Source organism: Synchiropus splendidus, chromosome 2 (assembly GCF_027744825.2).
Source record: "Synchiropus splendidus isolate RoL2022-P1 chromosome 2, RoL_Sspl_1.0, whole genome shotgun sequence".
Classification (NCBI taxonomy): Eukaryota; Metazoa; Chordata; class Actinopteri; order Syngnathiformes; family Callionymidae; genus Synchiropus; species Synchiropus splendidus.
Genome location: NC_071335.1, coordinates 39046156 through 39064673, shown reverse-complemented (window position 1 = coordinate 39064673; position 18518 = coordinate 39046156). Strand labels below are relative to the sequence as shown.

Genomic DNA, 18518 nt, shown 5'->3' with positions numbered 1-18518 from the left:
ACGGTGATGACATCAGCGACGAAAGGCGCTTGGATGGATGGTCTTGAAGTGTGATTGGTCATCTCCACTGTCAGCTATCACGGAGGTACCACCCACTAAATGGAATTATTTCTCTTGTCTGCCCAATGTAAAACGTCAGTCCTGCTGTGCAGGAGCAGCTGACTCGACAGGAGGTTTGTCAAAGTGTATCGTTGACATTAAAATACGTTTGTCGGTGTGGTTCACAGAAGTGAGTGGATGGCCTGAGATTGTCACCCGCTCATCCTGAAATCCAGAATCATAACTCCAAACTGGACGTGGCACTGAAGCGTCCCTCCCAGCACAGACGGCGGGATGTGATATGTCAGGTGCTGCTGAGGAGTTTTGGTGCTGTCAGCTCAATCACATCGTCTCTCCCTTTCAGTGACGACGAGTTGGTTGTCAGGCAGACTGAGAACTCCAACGAGAGAGAGTGCGGCGCACTAAAAAGCAAAAAAAAGCGTGTGGCTTTTGAACACACGACCCTTTTCCGGGTCTCGTTCATATCATTGTGAATTTGATGTGGCGATTGTGATTCCATTTTTGGTCATGTGTTTCTGTTTGGGGTACTGCATTTTGATTTTTCAATTGTGTTTCAGGGTTTGTGGTCGTGGTTCTCTTATATGACTGTGTCTCTTATATGACCCACCAGGTCCACCATAGATGACTCAGAGAAGGAAAGACTGAATGAATGAACTCAGAGTCTCGTGAACTCTGCCCTTTAGGCCCTGACACAGGACTTACTAAGGTCTCCTGATATCCAGAGTAAGTGATCCTAACTCAGGCTACTCCCTTCGTGGAAGGTCGGTGAGGAGATTTGCCCTGCTCTAACAGTCCGCATCTGCATGTTGACCCATCTTCCTGCTGCAATAATCTTCATACTCGACCACTTTTGGTATTTTGAAGTAGAAATTATCAGCAGCTCACCTGCACTGCCGACTGCTCTCTTCTGAGTTCTATGCACTTGTTATCGGCTGGGATGTTTTCAGTGGCATGATCCTATTCGGATCTGTTTATATAAGAAAAATGAGGCTAAAGATAGCCTTGAAGGGTGCTGACCCAAACATCTGTGTGTGTCTGCTTCCCAAGCAACGGAGGAGAAAATCCTCAACTCAACCTTGGTGTATTGGTGTAATAATCCTCATCAGCAAAGTCCAGTGAAAGTTTAAAAATTGATTTTTTATTGAAGCATTTAAGCAATGGCAAAGCAGTTTCCAAAAAAGTATAAATATTAAATGATAAAAAAATATATATAAAAACTCACGCAAGACTCACAACGCGAGACACTATTGGGGAATGGCCAACTTCTAGTTACAGAAAAAGAGATTAAAAAAAAAAACTTAACAACTGCTACCTGATAGAAATGTCCAATTCTTTCACAGTCTGATGTGATAAGGGGGTTAAATACTCGTTGTTGGTGTTTATTTGGTTTGGTTGAGGAGTCGCTGATCCGAGGGACCAGTGGCAGGGCCGGAGAATGTATCCAGCTTAAGGAAACTTATTCCAAAAGTAAACAGAAATAAGGTAATTGAAGTGAAATCCACAAATTCCTCTTGCAGAGGTTCCACAAAAACAGCCAAAGTCTTGAAATTTTCTATGTCCCGTTTCTCAATAAGACACCAAGTCCAAACAAAAAAAAACAAGTCCAAACAAAAAGGCGTTGGTCCCCGCGGCAGCTGTGAGAGCACGTATCCGGTGTGTCACCTCTAAAACTCCGGAGCACTCTGACGTCTGCTTTCAGCAGTCACCTTTTATAATTTTTTTTCAGTGGTCACGTTATTTTGATTGACACCTTATCTCATGTGGCTTCGGATTGGTACGTGCCCCACAAGGGTTTGCTTGATGAGACACATGGTTTACTCGCACCTACAGTGTCTGGGTCTAAGAATTTAGTTCAAGGACACAGTTCCTCCGTCTGTCTCCCGGGAGCTCACACTGTTAAATTACACAGCGTGAGTAAACAATTCTTTTGTTTTAAACCATTGCTAAAGATGCTTTAGCGCGAGTAAAAATTTTGTGATTAAATGGTGCAACAGCTGATAATGAGTAAAATACACTTCAATCAATCAAGATAAAAACCTTCTTTCTACCACCTATCTTGACAAATGTTAAGCACTAAAACAGCTTTATCATGTGAGAGACCCAGAGCATGTCCTGTACTGGGCATCAAACCAGACTTTCACAATCTGAAAATACAAGCGTACTTTATTTTCGGAAACGCTTAAACAGTGGGTGCACATTCTTGCTGGATGCCGCAGCCTTGCTACTTTTGCTCTGATACTCCATGTAGATGGTGTCGTCTGCACCGGACATGGAGCTCATCGTGCCGGTTCGTCTGGAAAACTTCACAAGAAACAAGGACACAACAAAAAATGAAATCAGTGAAATTCCGTCTTTGCGCTATTCCATGGTAGCTAATTACCTGTGGTCGTGATCCAACCTCCCCCACAACAGTTTCCTCTTCAGCGTCAATATCTGATGCTGATAGAACTTTCTGAAGTAGCTGCTGTTGTTCCTCTCTGTTAGAGAACATCAAGTCCTCCTCTTCCATTCCAGCCAACTTTGTGATCACCTGTGAGAGAAATTTGGTAGAGGCATTAGAGGTAAATCATTTTTTAAACAGAAACCTTATCAGGCAGTTTCGACTTAGTTTCGACGATTCATGCCAGACATTCCAGGAATCTGACTGAACTACAGCAGTTTTGTAAAGAAGAATGGGCTAAGATTAGTCCGGATCGATGTGCCAGACTAATCTGCAGCTACAGGAAGCGTCTGGTTGAAACTATTGCTGCCAAAGGGGGGAACCATCACATTTAACAAAATATTAAATGGTTCAGTTACTTATTCCTCCCCCTTCTGTCATTGTTTGCATGCTATCCTCATTAAAATATGAAAACCTATAAATGTTTGGGTGGTTTTAGTTAAAGCAAACACTGTTCTTTCATCTGTGTGATTTTGAAAAAGATCAGATCACATTTGATGGTGATTTTATGCAGAAATGTGACAGATTCCAAAAGGTTCAGATACTTTTTCATACCACTGTACAGTGTAGAAATTTAGTTGGGCAAAACCATTGGAAAGCTAAACAAAGAGACAGACATATGACATAGTGGGAGCAGTTGTACCTTAAAGCTGTAGCCTTGGTCAACAAGAAACCTCTGCCTCTTGGTTGAGTAAGCCATTTCCTGAGTGTCTTGAGACACCAAGGAATAAAAGTAGGCATTGTACTCCTCTGCCACCATTCCTAAACACAAACAATTCAGGTCATGAAGTTGCACAATTTGTCCATAAAAAAACAAATCATGTTTTTTAAACCCTTTTTTGCACGGAGAACTCGGCCAAGTCGCTGAGCTTCCTGCCTTCTTGAGCCACCATGAGATGAGATCTGGATCAAAACATTGGCTTCTGGGAGGTCAAATGAGGTGTCTCCAACCTGTGGAGTGCACAAGATTAGGCAGGCGGGGACCACACAAATTTGTGCCCGCTATATGCACCATGCAGCGGGTCAGTTCAGGGTTTTCTGTGAAGGTTGGGCTTGGTGACAATATTTTTTGTGAAAATGCAACTTTAGGTCTAAATTGGCCTGGTTATTTCTGTGTTTTCTTTTAACTGTTTCCCATCAAAACAGTGGTCCACAAGGAATGTTTCAAAGAAAAAAAAGTAGCATGTGTACCTTGGAAATAAATATGGTGTTGATCTTTGGATTGTGTTTGAAGTTCTGCAAAATCTGCATTCGTTCCCCCTGTGAGGTTGGACCATAGATGTAGGGCCTTGAGGAATAAAAAGATGGCATGATGAAAACTTCTATCCAAGACTCCTCCTTTGTATGTTCTGCTGTGACCAAACTGTGTTCCTGACTTACTTATTGAGACGAACAGCATACTCTTTCAGAGCAAAGACATTGTCAGCAAAGACAATGATTTTGTCATTTCGCCGTTCGTGGAAACGAATCAGAAACTGACAGGCTCTGAACTTATTTGGGTTCATCGTGTAAAGCAGGATACGCTTCTTGGTTTTGATGGCAACATACTCCCTGTAGAATTCAGGGGACATTGGGCACCAGACCTGAGGGGACATCACAGTAATCAGTCAACTTCAAAGCAACTTCAGTCACACTCAGCAGTCTGCTTGAGACTATCAACCTTGTCATAGGTTTCTTAAGATTACATACTCAGATGGTCATTCACATCAGTCACTTTTTTCTTATAACCAGGCTTCCATGGCTTCACAAAGTTCTGTAATTATGCTACAGTGAAAACTGATGAAGCCCCAAACTTCAATCTACAATATTGAACGAGACAACCAATTCTATGTGTTCACCAAAACCTTTTATCACCTTTTGTGAATTTAGATTTGGATTACTCACTTTATTCAGCCTGCAGCCCGATGAAGACAGCCATACATATTGAGAGGTTGAGTGATCAAAATCTCTTATTTCATGGAAGGTTGAAAAGTTAAGAAGCTTTACAAGTTACAACATGTAAACCCCAAATTCCACCAGGAGCGTAACTGTAAGCAATTTTTTTCAAAAACAATGAATTGTCTTCAATCTGTAAATTTCCACAAGGAGTGGAGCCGAGCTACGATCCAGCAAACGCTTCTGCACTGCTCAAATTGGCTAAAATTCTATTTATGCGGAGCTACTACCGGCCTCTGCTTCAAGTTGGAATGTAGATTATTGTTCAGACAGGAAATCAGACTGTGAAAAGTGACGTCAACCCGGGAAAATGTCATAATAAAACAGTAGGTGAAAACGTTGTTAGCATTTTAAGGGGTCATGAATGAATCATGAACAGGAAAACGACAACATGAGACTGCCGGCGGTACGGTACCCTGCACTGTTGCTCCCTCATCCTTCTTGCCAGGGATCTGTTTGTTCACCTTGTTTAGCAGGGCGGACCATGCTACCAGCAACTTTTAAAGAATGTAGTTTTTAGTCAAAATACAGACCTAAATGCCAAATATTCCCCTTCAAGTTAACATTACACAGGTGGGTTTTAAAGAGTCCTCCGGAGTTCGGTGTCCCACACGGCGCAGGGGGAGTCAGCTATTTGTTTCCTGTCTGATCAATCCTCTCGTATATAGCAAAATACATGTTGCCAACGAATAACATTTTCTCTGTTTTTATTGATCTATTGTGCTTAACCAGACATGCTACTCTACGTATCCTCTTTGTGCACCACACCCCTCAGGTAGGATTTTAAGAACAATCAATCTAATTTGCTCCGAAGATTGCTAAACAAAGCTCAATTATTTTCATACTCGCCTCAGCACACTGCACTTTAGCAATGTAGCCATTGTTCTGAAGCTCCATCCAGTTGGCCTCGTACAGCTTTGGTCCAATCAGGAAATTGAGGTCTACTATCTTGTCATCCTCCCTCACCAGAGTGGCAGTCAGGCCCAGTTTGCAGTGAGCCTGGACGATGGTCAGCACACGACGAAACATCTTGGCTTAAGACAGACATTTGGTGGTCAGAAGATAATCAAGAGCCAACGTTCTCATTGAAAAGAATAAATAAATAAAAATGGCATTTCTTCTGAAACATCGGAATTTTATGCCACAAGAACAAACTTTTTAAAAATTAAATCACAATCCCAGTGCTGTCAGGAGGTCCTTGACATCAACCAATTTAACTTAAGATCAAATTTTGAAACTGCTTCCAGTAATATATAAAATATATACAGTATAAGAAGGTTCAAGTGTGGACAAATAAACTAACATCAAATGCAATTCAAATAACAGAAGCCTGCAAAGTGGAACTTGGCTTTCCAGTGGATACAAGCTGTATCTGTGGTAGGGTAAAGAACTATTGTGATAGTTGACTAGAACTAACTGCAACTAGTCGACATATATATGTAAATGGAATCTTAGCCCACCAGCATGCAGTGGCTCTCATAAAACCATAATCAGCTTCCAGCTTGAAAAATAAGTCAGCTTCATTCGAAGTGGCGCTGTTTACCGGGGTTGATTGCGCTGACTATGCCCTTGTGGGAGGACGACACATGCGTATTGTGCGAAAACCGAATCAGACTTCTGAGGACTTAAATGTCTTGATGATTTGGGGGGAACATGAGAGGCGCACTGGGTTTTACATTAAAAACCCTCTGCACATCTCATCTTCAAGGACTTTATTTTACGACAGCAACAAATGAATTGGAAAGCCCAATGAGGGCGGGAATGTGTGAGAGTTTGACAATGAGGAAGACAAAAAGCAGAGCACATTGTGCATCCTTCTTTTGAGGTCTACGTCATAACTTTCCTGGTGTAAAATCCTGGTTTAGGGGGTCAAAATCCTAGTTTCAGAGGCCCCCATGCTGTTAGGATGGTGAGAAATGCGTAATTCCTAATTTTTAATAGAATTAATTTCAATTAGATTAATTTAATATAATGTAGATTATGATCAAATAAAAATCTGAACTCTTAGTGTTGGAATACATACAAATACAGAATCACTGGTAAGGATAAGCAGTTAAACTCACCAGGAATTGTGTGCACTTCGTCCAGTATGATAAGGCCCCACTCCTGACTGCGCATCCACTCCATTACTCGCTCAGCCTCCCAGGAGCGCTTGGTTGTGTGGCCCAACATTGAGTAGGTGCTGATGGCTATCGAGCAGCCAATGGGCTTGTCCTTAGCATCTGAGGTAAAGCGACAAATTTGGGAGTCGTCGATCGTTGACCACATCTTAAACTGCGCCTTCCATTGTTCCACTGACACAGATGAGTTTCCCAACACCAGGCAACGTTTGCGCACAGTGCAAGCAGCCGTCACACCCACCAAAGACTTTCCTGCACCTGTTAACATGAAATAAATATTCAACAATTCGAGCTGCCAGAGGAAGTATGACTGAGTATGAATGTATGCTCTCTTCCAAACTCTCACCACATGGAAGCACAATGACGCCTGAGCGTGCACGTCCATTCCCAAACATCTTTCTCAGACTCTTCTCTTGGTAGGGGCGCAACACAGCTGTGGGCTTCAGGTCAATGTTTATATCTGGATTCACTGTATCATTGCGAAAGTCATACTCCGCAAGCAGAGGATACTCCATTTCAATGCATTGCTTCTGCAGTTGTTCAATCTTCTCCTATTTCAAACAAAAAAACAGTGGGCACAACACATTAAACCTGCAGAAAATTAACCAAATGCAACACAGGATCTAAAATTAATGTGAGAAGTAGCACCTGTTGAATCTCAAAAGACACAGTCTGTGTTTCTTCTTCATCCTCTTCCTCCTTATCCATGCGCTCATAGTAGCTAAAGATGTCTTCAGGGACTTGCTCCGACGAAGACTGTCCATTGTTTACCTGATCTGAGGTGGAAGGAGCTTCTTTTTCAGCTACAGTCTTTGAAATCTGAGACAGACAACAATTGATATTCGGGATGCTACAATCAGCTTTCAGAAATCAGAAATCAGAATTAATTTATAAATCCCAAGGGAAATTATGTTCGTAACATGCTCTATACACAACATATCACAATAAAATAAAATGAAAAAGAAATATTATAAATATATATATAACAAATAATATGTGCCAATACCGATCAACCATCAATGGCATCACATGGATTGGCATTTTATTTACTTTTCAAGAGAAAAAAAATTCTCTGCAGGCTGACAGTTCAGTCAAAAGCTTGCAGGAGTACTCAGTTATCCAGGGCATCACACAAGAAAAGGTTTAATATTGAGAATTCCAAGATGTTAGTGTGGAATGAAGCAGTTCATCACACACCCTGACAAGTCGCTATATTTTTTACATTATTTGCTCAGCCATGAAGGGGGGGGGCGAGCCTTCTTCTTACGCAGGTCTCAAGCCCAGATAAATGCAAAGGGTTGTGTCAGGAAGGGCATCCGATGTAAAAACATGTCAAACTAAAAGATGCGGATCAGACAAATGAATCTCATACCAGATCGGTCGAGGCCTGGGTTAACAACGACCTGATGGAATTTGGACTACTGTCGGTCGAAGAGAGAAAAGGAGAGGGGGAAGGCGTGCCAATAGACAGTGGGAGAAGAGGAAAGACAAGGGAATAGGATTGAGAGTAGGGACTCTGAATGTGGAAAGTATGATTTGCTCTGCCTTTTGGCCGTCAAACTCCTATGAGTGAGGGTGGCACTCGCTGCTGCCTAATTGTTGCAGAACCATTGGTCTTGTTTTTATTTTCTGGAATGAGCCAAAACTTACTATACTCTTGTTTGTTCTTTAAATGGCTGATGGGCCTGCAAGGTACTTTTTCATTTCATATGTCGCAGGAGGAAAACAGATAATATAAAACATGTACTTATTTGTGGTTTGCCGCTAAGCCTGTCACATCTGCGGCACTACAATGCGCAAAGGGACTTCACAGCATCACACAGCAATGTAAAATTCTAACAGAAGACAACAGACAACTCACAGCTGACTTGCTGTGCAGGACTTCAGTGATGAGTTCCGTGTCGGTTCCATCTACTGCACGAAGACGACAATCTCGGACCAAAGGGTCCTGCAGGAGCTTCTGAATCACATCCGGGAATGTACTTTCAACAAAATAACTAAAAAAAAAAAAAAAAAGATCTCAACAAGCGTATGTGTAAAATAATAAACCATCTAAGTAATTAAATGGATTCTTACCGATTGTGCTTAAGCACCAGTTTCACTTTGCCATAGCTGACGGTGCAAAGCTAAAACAGATTAAAATAAAAAATCAAAACAATGAACTAACAAGCAGTTACTCGCCCATTATGTCAGACAAAAGTTGATCCAAACCTTTATGAATTGAACAATTCCATCGGGTACAGACGTTTTACTGAGTTTCTGGAGGTACTCCACAATATCCGAGGTCTGCAACCCAACACTCACAGCAGCATAGAGCGAATAGGCTGTTAGTTTGTACTCATGAACGTAGCTAGGCCGACAAACTGGCTCTGCAATAGCCACCAAGAAATCCTGGGCATATTTGTATACTGGAGAATATGCCTCTAGAAAGATGTGGCCATCCGGAGCCTGCAAATTAAAAAGACAACTCTTGAAAAGACTGTATTCTGTATAAATATTGACCAGTAAAAGATTCTTACCACCCATAGTGGCCTGGAGAAGTGATCAGTCTTCAGGAGCATTTGATCCCTGTAGTCTTTAGCGCCATACTCATCAAGTTTGTTACTACTTTCATCAACTTGTTTCCCTGCCGCAGCAGGTATGGCCTCTTGGGATTCACTGCCCACAACTTCATCATCATCATCTTCCTCTTCATACAAACGTTTTTTAGACTTTCTTTCTGTAAAAAATGAGAATATGAAATGGAAAAAGGGAATTACTGTACAGTTTTGTGGGCACATGCTCATTGATCTAAATGCCATTCAATCTTAGAGATACCTATCACAGCAGGGTGAAATATCCGCACATTGAAGTAGCAGGAGTGTGAAAAGTTAACGCATACACAGTAACTCTACACTACATCTCTACCCAAATCTCACTTCCTGTTACGTTGCACTGTGGCAATAAACGAATGCATTCGGACGTCGTCATTGGGCACTCTTGTGTTGATAACATTCGTGTTAATCATATGATGCGTTTCATTTAGAAAAGAAAAACTAGATTATTCGCAATTAATCGGCAGTTAACTGTGGCAATAGTGCAATTAATGACAATAAAAAAAGTACACACCGATAGCATTTGGGTCCACTGAGGACAATACCACAATTCATCTTGAAGCGTTGTTTCTCAAATGGTGCTCTTATCAAACTGTATCATCCGCCTGACTTACGTAGCGGATATTTTAAGTAAACACAACGGTATTTCACGATGGAGAAAACACGCATCAGGAATTGAAGTGTAACAATTTAAGTGTAACATCCATTTGGACCATCGTAGGCGAAGTATTAGAAATTAGAAAAACATTTACATGAGTGATCGATCCAAAACCAGCCCAGCGACAACTAAAAGAAACAAATATGGATGATATGAATATGTTGTTCTGAGCACGCAGACTGCCAAAGTAGTGCGTCTAAACAGTAAGGCACTTTCATACAGAGGCTTACTGACAAAATGATCAGAAACTCACCTCGATCACCTCTGTCTTTCTTACCCATTACTACGATTTCAGAAAACTGCACAATTGGGAGCCGTCACACATCAGGCAGTGACAAACGACACAACAATGTGCGCAAGTGGGCAAGAAATGACGTTTTAGAACACCCATGTGCGCATGCGGGCAGGAAATGACGCCCTAGAAGTAAGTAGGGCAGTGACAAAGGGCAGTTGGTTGAACTCGCGCGTTAGCAACTTCAGGTTCCGGCACACGAATTTCCGGACCACATCGAGCAGGCGGACCCGATCAGCCAGTGTCACCGGGGATCTGCCCGGGGCGGCATGAGCCACGTTACACAGGTGCAACTGTCACGCTCTGACACTATTACTGGAAAATTAACTACAAATGAAAATCTGATTTTTTTTCTATTTCCCAACACTTGCATCGCTGAAAAAGAAGATCATCCAGCACCCACAGTTGCCCCCAACCTAGTTTGACCTCAGGCTCGTTCCTTTCAAATGGCTGGCTTTAGTAAACCTTTCCTGTTTCTCTGGGGCATAGCTACAGTAGTGTCTTTCAAAGCCAGCGTCTCAGGGGGGTAGATTCGCATTCAGAATCTTCTCACCAGCTAACTTTGAAACATAAGTGGAAAAAGAAGGGAAATCAGGGAGTAGAAGTTAAATGTTCCGTTCTTCAGATTTGCATATATTACATTGAATCATGTGCTTCAGAGCTCTATGGGAAAACAACTGTAACTCTGGTGCCTGCGATTGTCAATGCATGATCAGCAGATTACATTTTTCCCACACAGTCCTTAAACTACCCTTTTGGAATAAGGTGAACAGATACAAGCACTTATTTAAACAGGATGCAGAAGAGAGCTAAACGCACAAAGTCCTTACCACAACTTTAAAAGGTTTACTTTCAATTTAAACAGTCCAGTGAAATAGAATCGACGTGTATTTTAAGCTACCAATTAGCATTTTACATCTGAGCCCTGACTGATGGCCAGTACTACACCAAGATTTCTATTGAGCTTTCAGTCTCAGGAGACTAACAATTGTCAAACATAAAAATCAAGTAAACTACCCCATCGTTCAAGACAAGCCCCGCCCAACACAGCCAAAAATTAATATACAAAATTTTATTACAAAAGAAAATCTGTTCTACATCAAACCTCCACAATAAAATGGCTGTAGATAACACTAAAGAAAAAAAAATGGTAGTAAAACAGTGAAGACAGGCACCACTAAACAAACATGTGCAGTACCTGAAGAAGCAATTAAACTCTTAAAAAACTTAACTGCCGAGCTGCTGTCCAGTGTTTGCAACATTGGTAGACCAGTCATGTTCAGCTGGCACTAACATGAGAGCTAGATATGGAAAACTAAATGACAATCAGAAACTGCCTGACAGACAAACTGGGAACAGCAAGCATACATACAGTTGCATATCTAGTTTCACTGAACAATGTATTGTAAACTGCTCAATCATCATCTTCATCCTCCTCTTCATCCTCCTCTTCTTCGTCATCCTCATCTTCATCATCGTCGTCATCATCTTCAGGTTCAGGCTTCTTTGCAGAGGGCCTGCCCGGGCCACTTTTCTTGCCAGCATCACTCTTGCCAGAGCCACCCTTGGCTTTGTATGCAGCAACATCCTTGAATAAAAACATCAGGATCAGACCAAAACATCAAGGTGAGGTGGTGGTGGTGGCGGTACTGGCGGCAGAAGCAGCAGCCCTACCTTTTCATACTTTTCCTTCAGTTTGGCAGCCTTAGCTTCATAGGGAGCCTTTTCTTTGGGACCCTGTGTTGACCAGAGCTCACCAAGCTTTTTAGCTATGTCACCAATGGAGATTCCAGGGTTATCTTCTTTGATCTTGGGACGGTGTTCAGAGCAGAACACAAAAAAGGCAGAACTGCAGAGGAAGGGGGGAACTCTCATATAATGAATTTTGCAGAAAACAAACTTAAATGCATTTCACTTACGGGGGCCTTTTTGGGGCATTGGGGTCTTTCTTGGCCTTGCCCTTCTTGACACCCTTCGGGGGGACATAATCCTTCATCTCTCTGTCATAACGAACCTTGTCATTCTTTGCCATCTCATCAAATTTGGACTTTTCCTTGCTGGACATGGTCTGCAAGAGGCATAGTAATGGTCAGACAGCTTACAAGTAGCAACAATATAGATGAGATAGACAAGCTCTTCCACCAGGTTCTGCCATCATGTTATCTCTAAGAAATTAGTAAAACAGCAAAGTACTTAAGTGCAGACCTCAGTCAAGCCACGAATTAAGACAATTTGATATTAAGACAACTTTTTTGGAAGCATTTCATTTGGGATCGGATGGAAATATGGAACATCAAACTTTAAAGAACCATTTCACATCCATTAAACACAAATCAATTCATCCACTATTTTTCAAACAGACAGCTAAACAAAAACAACTTCCTAGGTGAGGTTTATGAATTTGCCAATCTGCTTTTGTTGATCATTTCCTCATCAAAGTATTTTGTACGCACTCCACACCCGCACTAGTTTTTGTATTGAAGGTAGAGGTCGAAGTGCAACGTAAGGGTAGCATAAAACTCACCTTCCACCGCTCAGAGCACTTTCTTGAGAACTCTGCAAAGCCAACAGAGGTACCAGGGTGCTTCTTCTTGTGTTCTTCTCGGCATGTTGCAACGAAGAATGCATAGGCAGAAGTTTTGCCCCGAGGCTTGTTTGGATCTTTATCCTTCGCCATGACAGCGACTTGACTGAAATAAAGAGAGGGAAAGCGTCGGTTGTGCAACCAACTACAGTCGTCCACCCATGAAACTAAAATACGAAACGGAGAACTACTAAAAGACGTAGCGACAAAAAGCAGTCAACTAATCACAACGCCGAGAAGATGGTGTTCGGACTAATCGGATTTCTGCATTACGAAGAATGAAGGACACGACTCCATTTTGTATCTTCCCGCCTAAAACCAACTGCGCTCAAACTTGACAAAGAATGGACTATGGACCTCGTTACAACAGTCGTTCGGTAGCAAGGTGCCCGAGTGTCTTGTAAACGACCTGTAGCAATATTAACACCGTCTTAACAACCTCCCGCCGACTACTTAAATCGTTTCCTTTGTGAAGCGGCCCGTAGCATGGAACCAAATGGCGTTTTAGGTTCACGCCTTTACAAAACACATAAAGGTCCATCGCGTAGTTAAGTAATAACCAACTTCGAGAGGAAAAAAAATACTGAATAAGAGCAACTAACTAAATTAAGGCAATCGCAGCAAGGGTTGGATTCTACATTGAAAGTCGTATCCCAGCAGTAAAAAAACGTATTTATACATAGAAATAATAAGAGAATACTCACGTTTTACCAAAAGGACAAGCTGTTCACAACCGTTCCCAACAGGCGACGCAAGTGTTTTGTCACCCTTGTGAAGCTGAACAAACTCAAGTAAAAACGAGCCCTAAAAACGCTGTGACTCACGAGCGGATTGGTCGGGCCCAAGCCTGTCAGTTTAAAAGTATGGTCATAAACCTGACGCTGCGCTGTGATTGGTCAAAGGGGCAGCCTGAAGTCAACAAGTTTGTGTGCGCTCTAGTTGTCGCCTATTGGTCAATTCGGGGTTTTAAATTCGAGGCGCGAAAAGTTCTTTGTCTGTGCGAAGTATGCTAGAGGGCATTTTCTTTCCAGATCAGACTGGTCGAAACAGGAAGAGCCGTTGTGGCTGTCTTTTTATAGTTCTACATGTATGCCCCAATGTATCTGAGATGGTTTTGTTCACATTTGTATCACAGTATGCACAGTATTCTCAAATGTTCACTTGCGTTGTATTTATATATATATATATATATATATATATATATATATATATATATATATATATATATATATATATATATATATATATATATATATATATATAGATAGATAGATAGATAGATAGATAGATAGATAGATAGATAGAGACAGAGAAGCAGAGGACAGGGTGAGATGGAGGAAGATGATCCACTGTGGCGACCCCTGAAGGGAGAAACCGAAAGGGAGAAGAATATAATATAACAACAAACATGGAGGATTCCCTGAACAAAAGCAAACTAAAACAATCTGTTTGCTTCAGGGGTGTTTTCGCTACACAATGACCAGGGTTTCCACTACAATAAATGTATTTGAAATTGTTATAAAACTGAAATTCTTATATCAAGACATTAATAGAGCTTTAGTTGAAATAAGGTGATATAAAAACTTGAATATAGCCACCATCGCGATTTATTGTGCTATTGTCAAACTGATGCCATATAAACTATATTTTGTTGTTTAAATGTATGTATGGGTCCATCATTTGATTCAGTATTATACCAAATGGAAAATGTGGCAAATATTCTTTATTGAGAGTAATTAACCACAAATTCTCTAATTAACTAGATTATTTTTTTTAATCGAATCCCACCCCTGCCATATACAGTATGTAGTTCACGTCTCCACCACACGGTGGCGCTTACTTCTGTTCAAATGCACGTAGAAGAAGGCTTCGCGTTGACGTATGTAAACAGGAAGCCACTTGGATTCCACTGACTGGACGGACAGCAGTGTGCGGTGAGGTCATGAGGAAGTCTTCGTGCTTAAACGAAGGGTTGCAGAACGTTGCCTTCATTCAGTCATCCGAGTACATTTGAGTGTCCTGTGCTTGCGCCAACATGAGTGACGGTCCTGTTGACTCAAGCACCCTCTGTCTCTTTGATGTGGACGGTACGCTGACGCCTGCCCGACAGGTAGAGATAGTGACTGTCAGTTCAATAACTTTGATCACGCCTGTGTTGCTGGGGTAATAAATAACGCTTGGTCATTTTGAAACGGTCCTTTTTAAGACCATATATGCGATTTTAATAGTTCGATCACAGCGTTGTTTTTATGTATCATCATTTCATCAGCGTCCACGTCAAGACGTACCATTCGGCACACTCGGGACTGATCGGTACACTCATCACTCGTCACTGTTTGACTTCCTTTTCTCCGTTTTCGTGGTATCCCCATCTGTAATGATCGTTGTCCTGCCGATCCGCATTTTCCCGGTGTAGAGCCCAAGCCTCCTGAGTCTGACCCAACTAACGTTGTCAAACTTCTCAAATGAATTGTCCCTCCTGAAAGCATAGATGCTTTCTGTATATTTTTTGTGTTTATGTATATGCCATATCAAGTCTATCTTTCTGAAGAAAAGCACATTTGTTTGAATGATCAAGTTGAACCCTGACAAATTGTGATTTCAGCCAGTTACTGCAGATGTGGCAGAGTTCCTTCAGAAGCTAAGAAGTGAAGTTCGTGTAGGAGTGGTCGGTGGGTCTGACCTGGACAAGATCAAAGAGCAACTCGGAACTGATGGTATGACTATAACAAATGAGAATCCAGTTGAGTTTGAAACTTAGTTATCCAGGCTCTGTTTTTTTCTGCAGTAATTCAGAGAGTGGACTATGTTTTTGCTGAGAATGGACTTGTGGCCTACAGGCATGGTCAACTGCACTCCATTCAGGTAAGATGCACTGAGAGTACCCAACGATGGTCAGGTGGTGGTCAGCAGTGGGACGTCAGCAGTGGGAGTTCTAGAACAAACTAGATGATCTTGTTAAGAGCATTCCCCTGAATAGTGAAGTACCAAGGGAAAGTGTTACCTGGCGGCATTGTCATCTGTAGAATGAGGCTAGTGGCCAGGAAGTGGTAGACAGTGAGAGCAGTGCCTATTATTAAATGGTGGATGTTGCAGTAGGAGGTTTGGCTCCCATCTGCACTTTGGTCACGTTTGTAAAGGTTCTTCCATGACTGTGTTTGCTTAGTCCATTCAAGCCCACATGGGAGAGGAATTATTGCAAGACTTCATCAACTTTTGTCTGAACTACATGGCCACCATTAAACTTCCAAGGAAGAGGTACAGAGATCTGTTTGCACACAGACAGAATATATCCCATCAGCTGACCACCGGTGTTTTTCCAGGGGCACCTTTATTGAATTTCGCAATGGGATGCTGAACGTGTCTCCGATTGGGCGCAGCTGCACACCAGAGGAGAGGAAGGAGTTCTATGAACTCGACCAGGTATTGCCTATCAAGGGCTTTTTCAGGGATATCTTTTCACTGTTGTGGTCTACCCAGGTGATTTAGCAGGCCAAGGCATGATGGGTTTACTTGTGGTGTTCATATACTGTGTGTAATAGAGTACTTTCCAGTCATGCTTCAGGCTTTCATGGCTGTCAGAAGTAGAATTACTAGTGAACTTTATGTTTGTGTAAAACAAGCGATGCACCTGTTTTCAAGCTTGACATGATCAGGCTTCCCCCAAGTGCTTTCACTTCTAGGGGTTCCTTCATGTCAATCAGCAAACACCTGAGTACCTACAATTTAATTTCTCCATTTATAGATGGCAAATGACCAATACAATGGTCCAGTTCAGGATGTGAAGGACAGGACAGTTGAGTCAGTGGTAGCCTGTAAGCTCTGTTTTCCTTTCAACAGAAGGAGAAGATTCGGGAGAAGTTTGTATCTGTGTTGAGGGAGGAGTTCAAAGGAAAAGGCTTGTCCTTCTCCATTGGTGAGCCGCACGAATGCTGAATTAATGCTCAGTGAGTGTCATGTAGGTCAATGCTCATCTCTACTCATCTGTGTGGCTCTGCAGGAGGTCAGATCAGCTTTGATGTCTTTCCAGATGGCTGGGATAAAAGGTATTGCCTGGGAATTCTCGAGAAGGACAACTTCTCCACCATTCACTTCTTTGGAGACAAAACCAAACCTGTGAGTAGGATGATGGCTGAGTCTGGCTGGGATTGTAAATACTATGCGTATTGAGCCCTGTGTGCCTTATCTCACTTGTATAAAGTATCATTCCTGGCATCCACCACATTCAGGCTCCTCTGACATGATCTTGACCATTGCCGGCCCTTCACTGTGCACACTTAAGTGGTGATACGACTTTCATTAATCTGTGTAAATGAATTTCATTATACTACCTGGATACTTTCTGTCTTGCATATCCATGCAAAATGTGTATAATAATAATAATAATATTAAGGTCATCACATTTGGTGACAATAACCAGAGCCATCGAAATTCAAGTAAAAAAAGATAGACATTTTGGATGTTGATTTAATATATTCCATTTTTACTGATGTTTGCTGCATTAGCATTAGCATTAAATAATATCCTTTATAATATCCATTACAAGGGTGCTAAGTTATAGAATACAGAGAAAGTTCTATAAAAGATTGATATTACAACGAATGCTTATGAGTCCTGCAGATATGCTGCTTCTTCGTGACAGGTCCAGTCCCTCAGATGTGCTCATCTGTTTGTGTTTTTATGAGTTATTAGTGTGTTTTGTGTTTCTGTGTTAAGGGGGGAAATGACTATGAGATCTACAGCGACCCTCGAACCATCGGGCATGAAGTGTCTTGTCCAGAAGAGACCTTGCAGAAGTGCCAGCAACTGTTCTTCTGAGAAATAAATCAAGTGGATTTTCTATCACTGTCTAGCTATATGTATACATCATGTCTCCAGCTCATTCCAATGTAACCAAGGTTCAACAGATGTGCGTAAGAGAAATGAACGCTCAAAGCAAACGTAGCTTTTAATAAATCAATAGATCAATTTCAAGGAAGTTTTTTTTTTCTTCATGTATTTGAGTGCCTGTTCCATGTTACCAGATTGTCCAAACAAGGCTCTGCTCCTTGGAGATGAGTATTTTTTCTAGACTCTTTTAGAAGTGTCGGTTGAGCTTGCTTTTTTAAATGTGAAAATACAAATCACCAAAGTCTACTATTTGTGTCCCAGACAGTCACACTCATATGCCAGCTGTACGTGTCAATGGGGAACCTTAGTACCGCCCATCTACTTCTGCCTCATGGGACCTAAGCGAACAAAAAATATGAATAGGAGTCAATGGAGAGACACAAGTTATTTTCTGATCTAGCTCGAAATATGCAAGAGATCTCACATATGATGTCGGTGAATTTGAAAGACGCATTCTAATGCAATGAGACCACTGCTTTTCCACCAACATCAAAGGTTACTTCAGGTCTTGTGTGATACCTAATTACAATGCTCGTGCTCTCACTCTCTAGTCAGTCGAGTGAGAGCCGGCATGCGGCACAAGCTCTACACAGACATAGTATGTCAGCTAATCTTCTGTATTTCTTGGTGCCTTAGCGCTGCAGCAGTCAGATTCTGCTGTGATGTCATATGTGCGATGTTTAAATTTTTTTGGGTCAAAATAATTACGTATTTTCACAAGAAAATAAATCAAAAATGACAGGACAAACGTAGTCGAAAGTCACATCATTATTAATAATTTAAATTGAGGTACAGCATATGCGTGATCCAGGGCATGAGACGAATTGAACCCGAAAATAACTGATCTCCCATTCATTTTCTTCGATTTTAGGGCCAATGGACCGACAAGAAGGGGAGGCTTAGGCTCCCTGTGCATGTTCCATCTTGTTACATCTTCCTTTGTAG

General features: G+C 41.7%; 3 protein-coding genes across 4 annotated transcripts; 1 reads left to right on the top strand and 2 right to left on the bottom strand.

Moving 5' to 3' along the window:
* Nucleotides 1-1239: 1239 nt before the first annotated feature.
* On the bottom strand, nt 1240-10215 carry LOC128754916 (general transcription and DNA repair factor IIH helicase subunit XPB). 2 transcript variants are annotated; one of them, XM_053857907.1, is made up of 16 exons: nt 10061-10168; nt 9902-9935; nt 9075-9274; nt 8767-9003; nt 8632-8681; nt 8417-8552; nt 7204-7374; nt 6902-7106; nt 6499-6813; nt 5285-5469; nt 3881-4083; nt 3692-3788; nt 3334-3451; nt 3144-3262; nt 2441-2590; nt 1240-2361 (listed from the first exon to the last, which is right to left on the bottom strand). In XM_053857907.1, exons 3-16 carry the CDS (start codon nt 9114-9116, stop codon nt 2224-2226), a joined length of 2166 nt encoding a protein of 721 aa, XP_053713882.1. In that variant the 5' UTR covers nt 9117-9274; nt 9902-9935; nt 10061-10168; the 3' UTR covers nt 1240-2223. The 2 variants fall into 2 exon arrangements, with proteins under 2 accessions (XP_053713882.1, XP_053713881.1); XM_053857906.1 differs by lacking the exon at nt 9902-9935 and having other exon boundaries at nt 1241-2361; nt 10061-10215.
* A 696-nt stretch (nt 10216-10911) lies between these two features.
* Nucleotides 10912-13554, bottom strand: LOC128753733 (high mobility group protein B2-like). Its single transcript, XM_053855763.1, has 5 exons — nt 13388-13554; nt 12624-12789; nt 12019-12167; nt 11774-11948; nt 10912-11687 (listed from the first exon to the last, which is right to left on the bottom strand). The coding sequence occupies exons 2-5, from the start codon at nt 12774-12776 to the stop codon at nt 11514-11516; spliced, it is 651 nt and encodes a 216-aa protein (XP_053711738.1). The 5' UTR covers nt 12777-12789; nt 13388-13554; the 3' UTR covers nt 10912-11513.
* Nucleotides 13555-14572: 1018 nt separating this feature from the next.
* LOC128754071 (phosphomannomutase 2-like) lies at nt 14573-17657 on the top strand. The gene is made up of 8 exons (XM_053856397.1): nt 14573-14793; nt 15289-15400; nt 15472-15548; nt 15850-15941; nt 16007-16106; nt 16524-16599; nt 16684-16799; nt 17400-17657. Exons 1-8 carry the CDS (start codon nt 14719-14721, stop codon nt 17499-17501), a joined length of 750 nt encoding a protein of 249 aa, XP_053712372.1. The 5' UTR covers nt 14573-14718; the 3' UTR covers nt 17502-17657.
* The last annotated feature ends 861 nt before the right edge of the window (nt 17658-18518 follow it).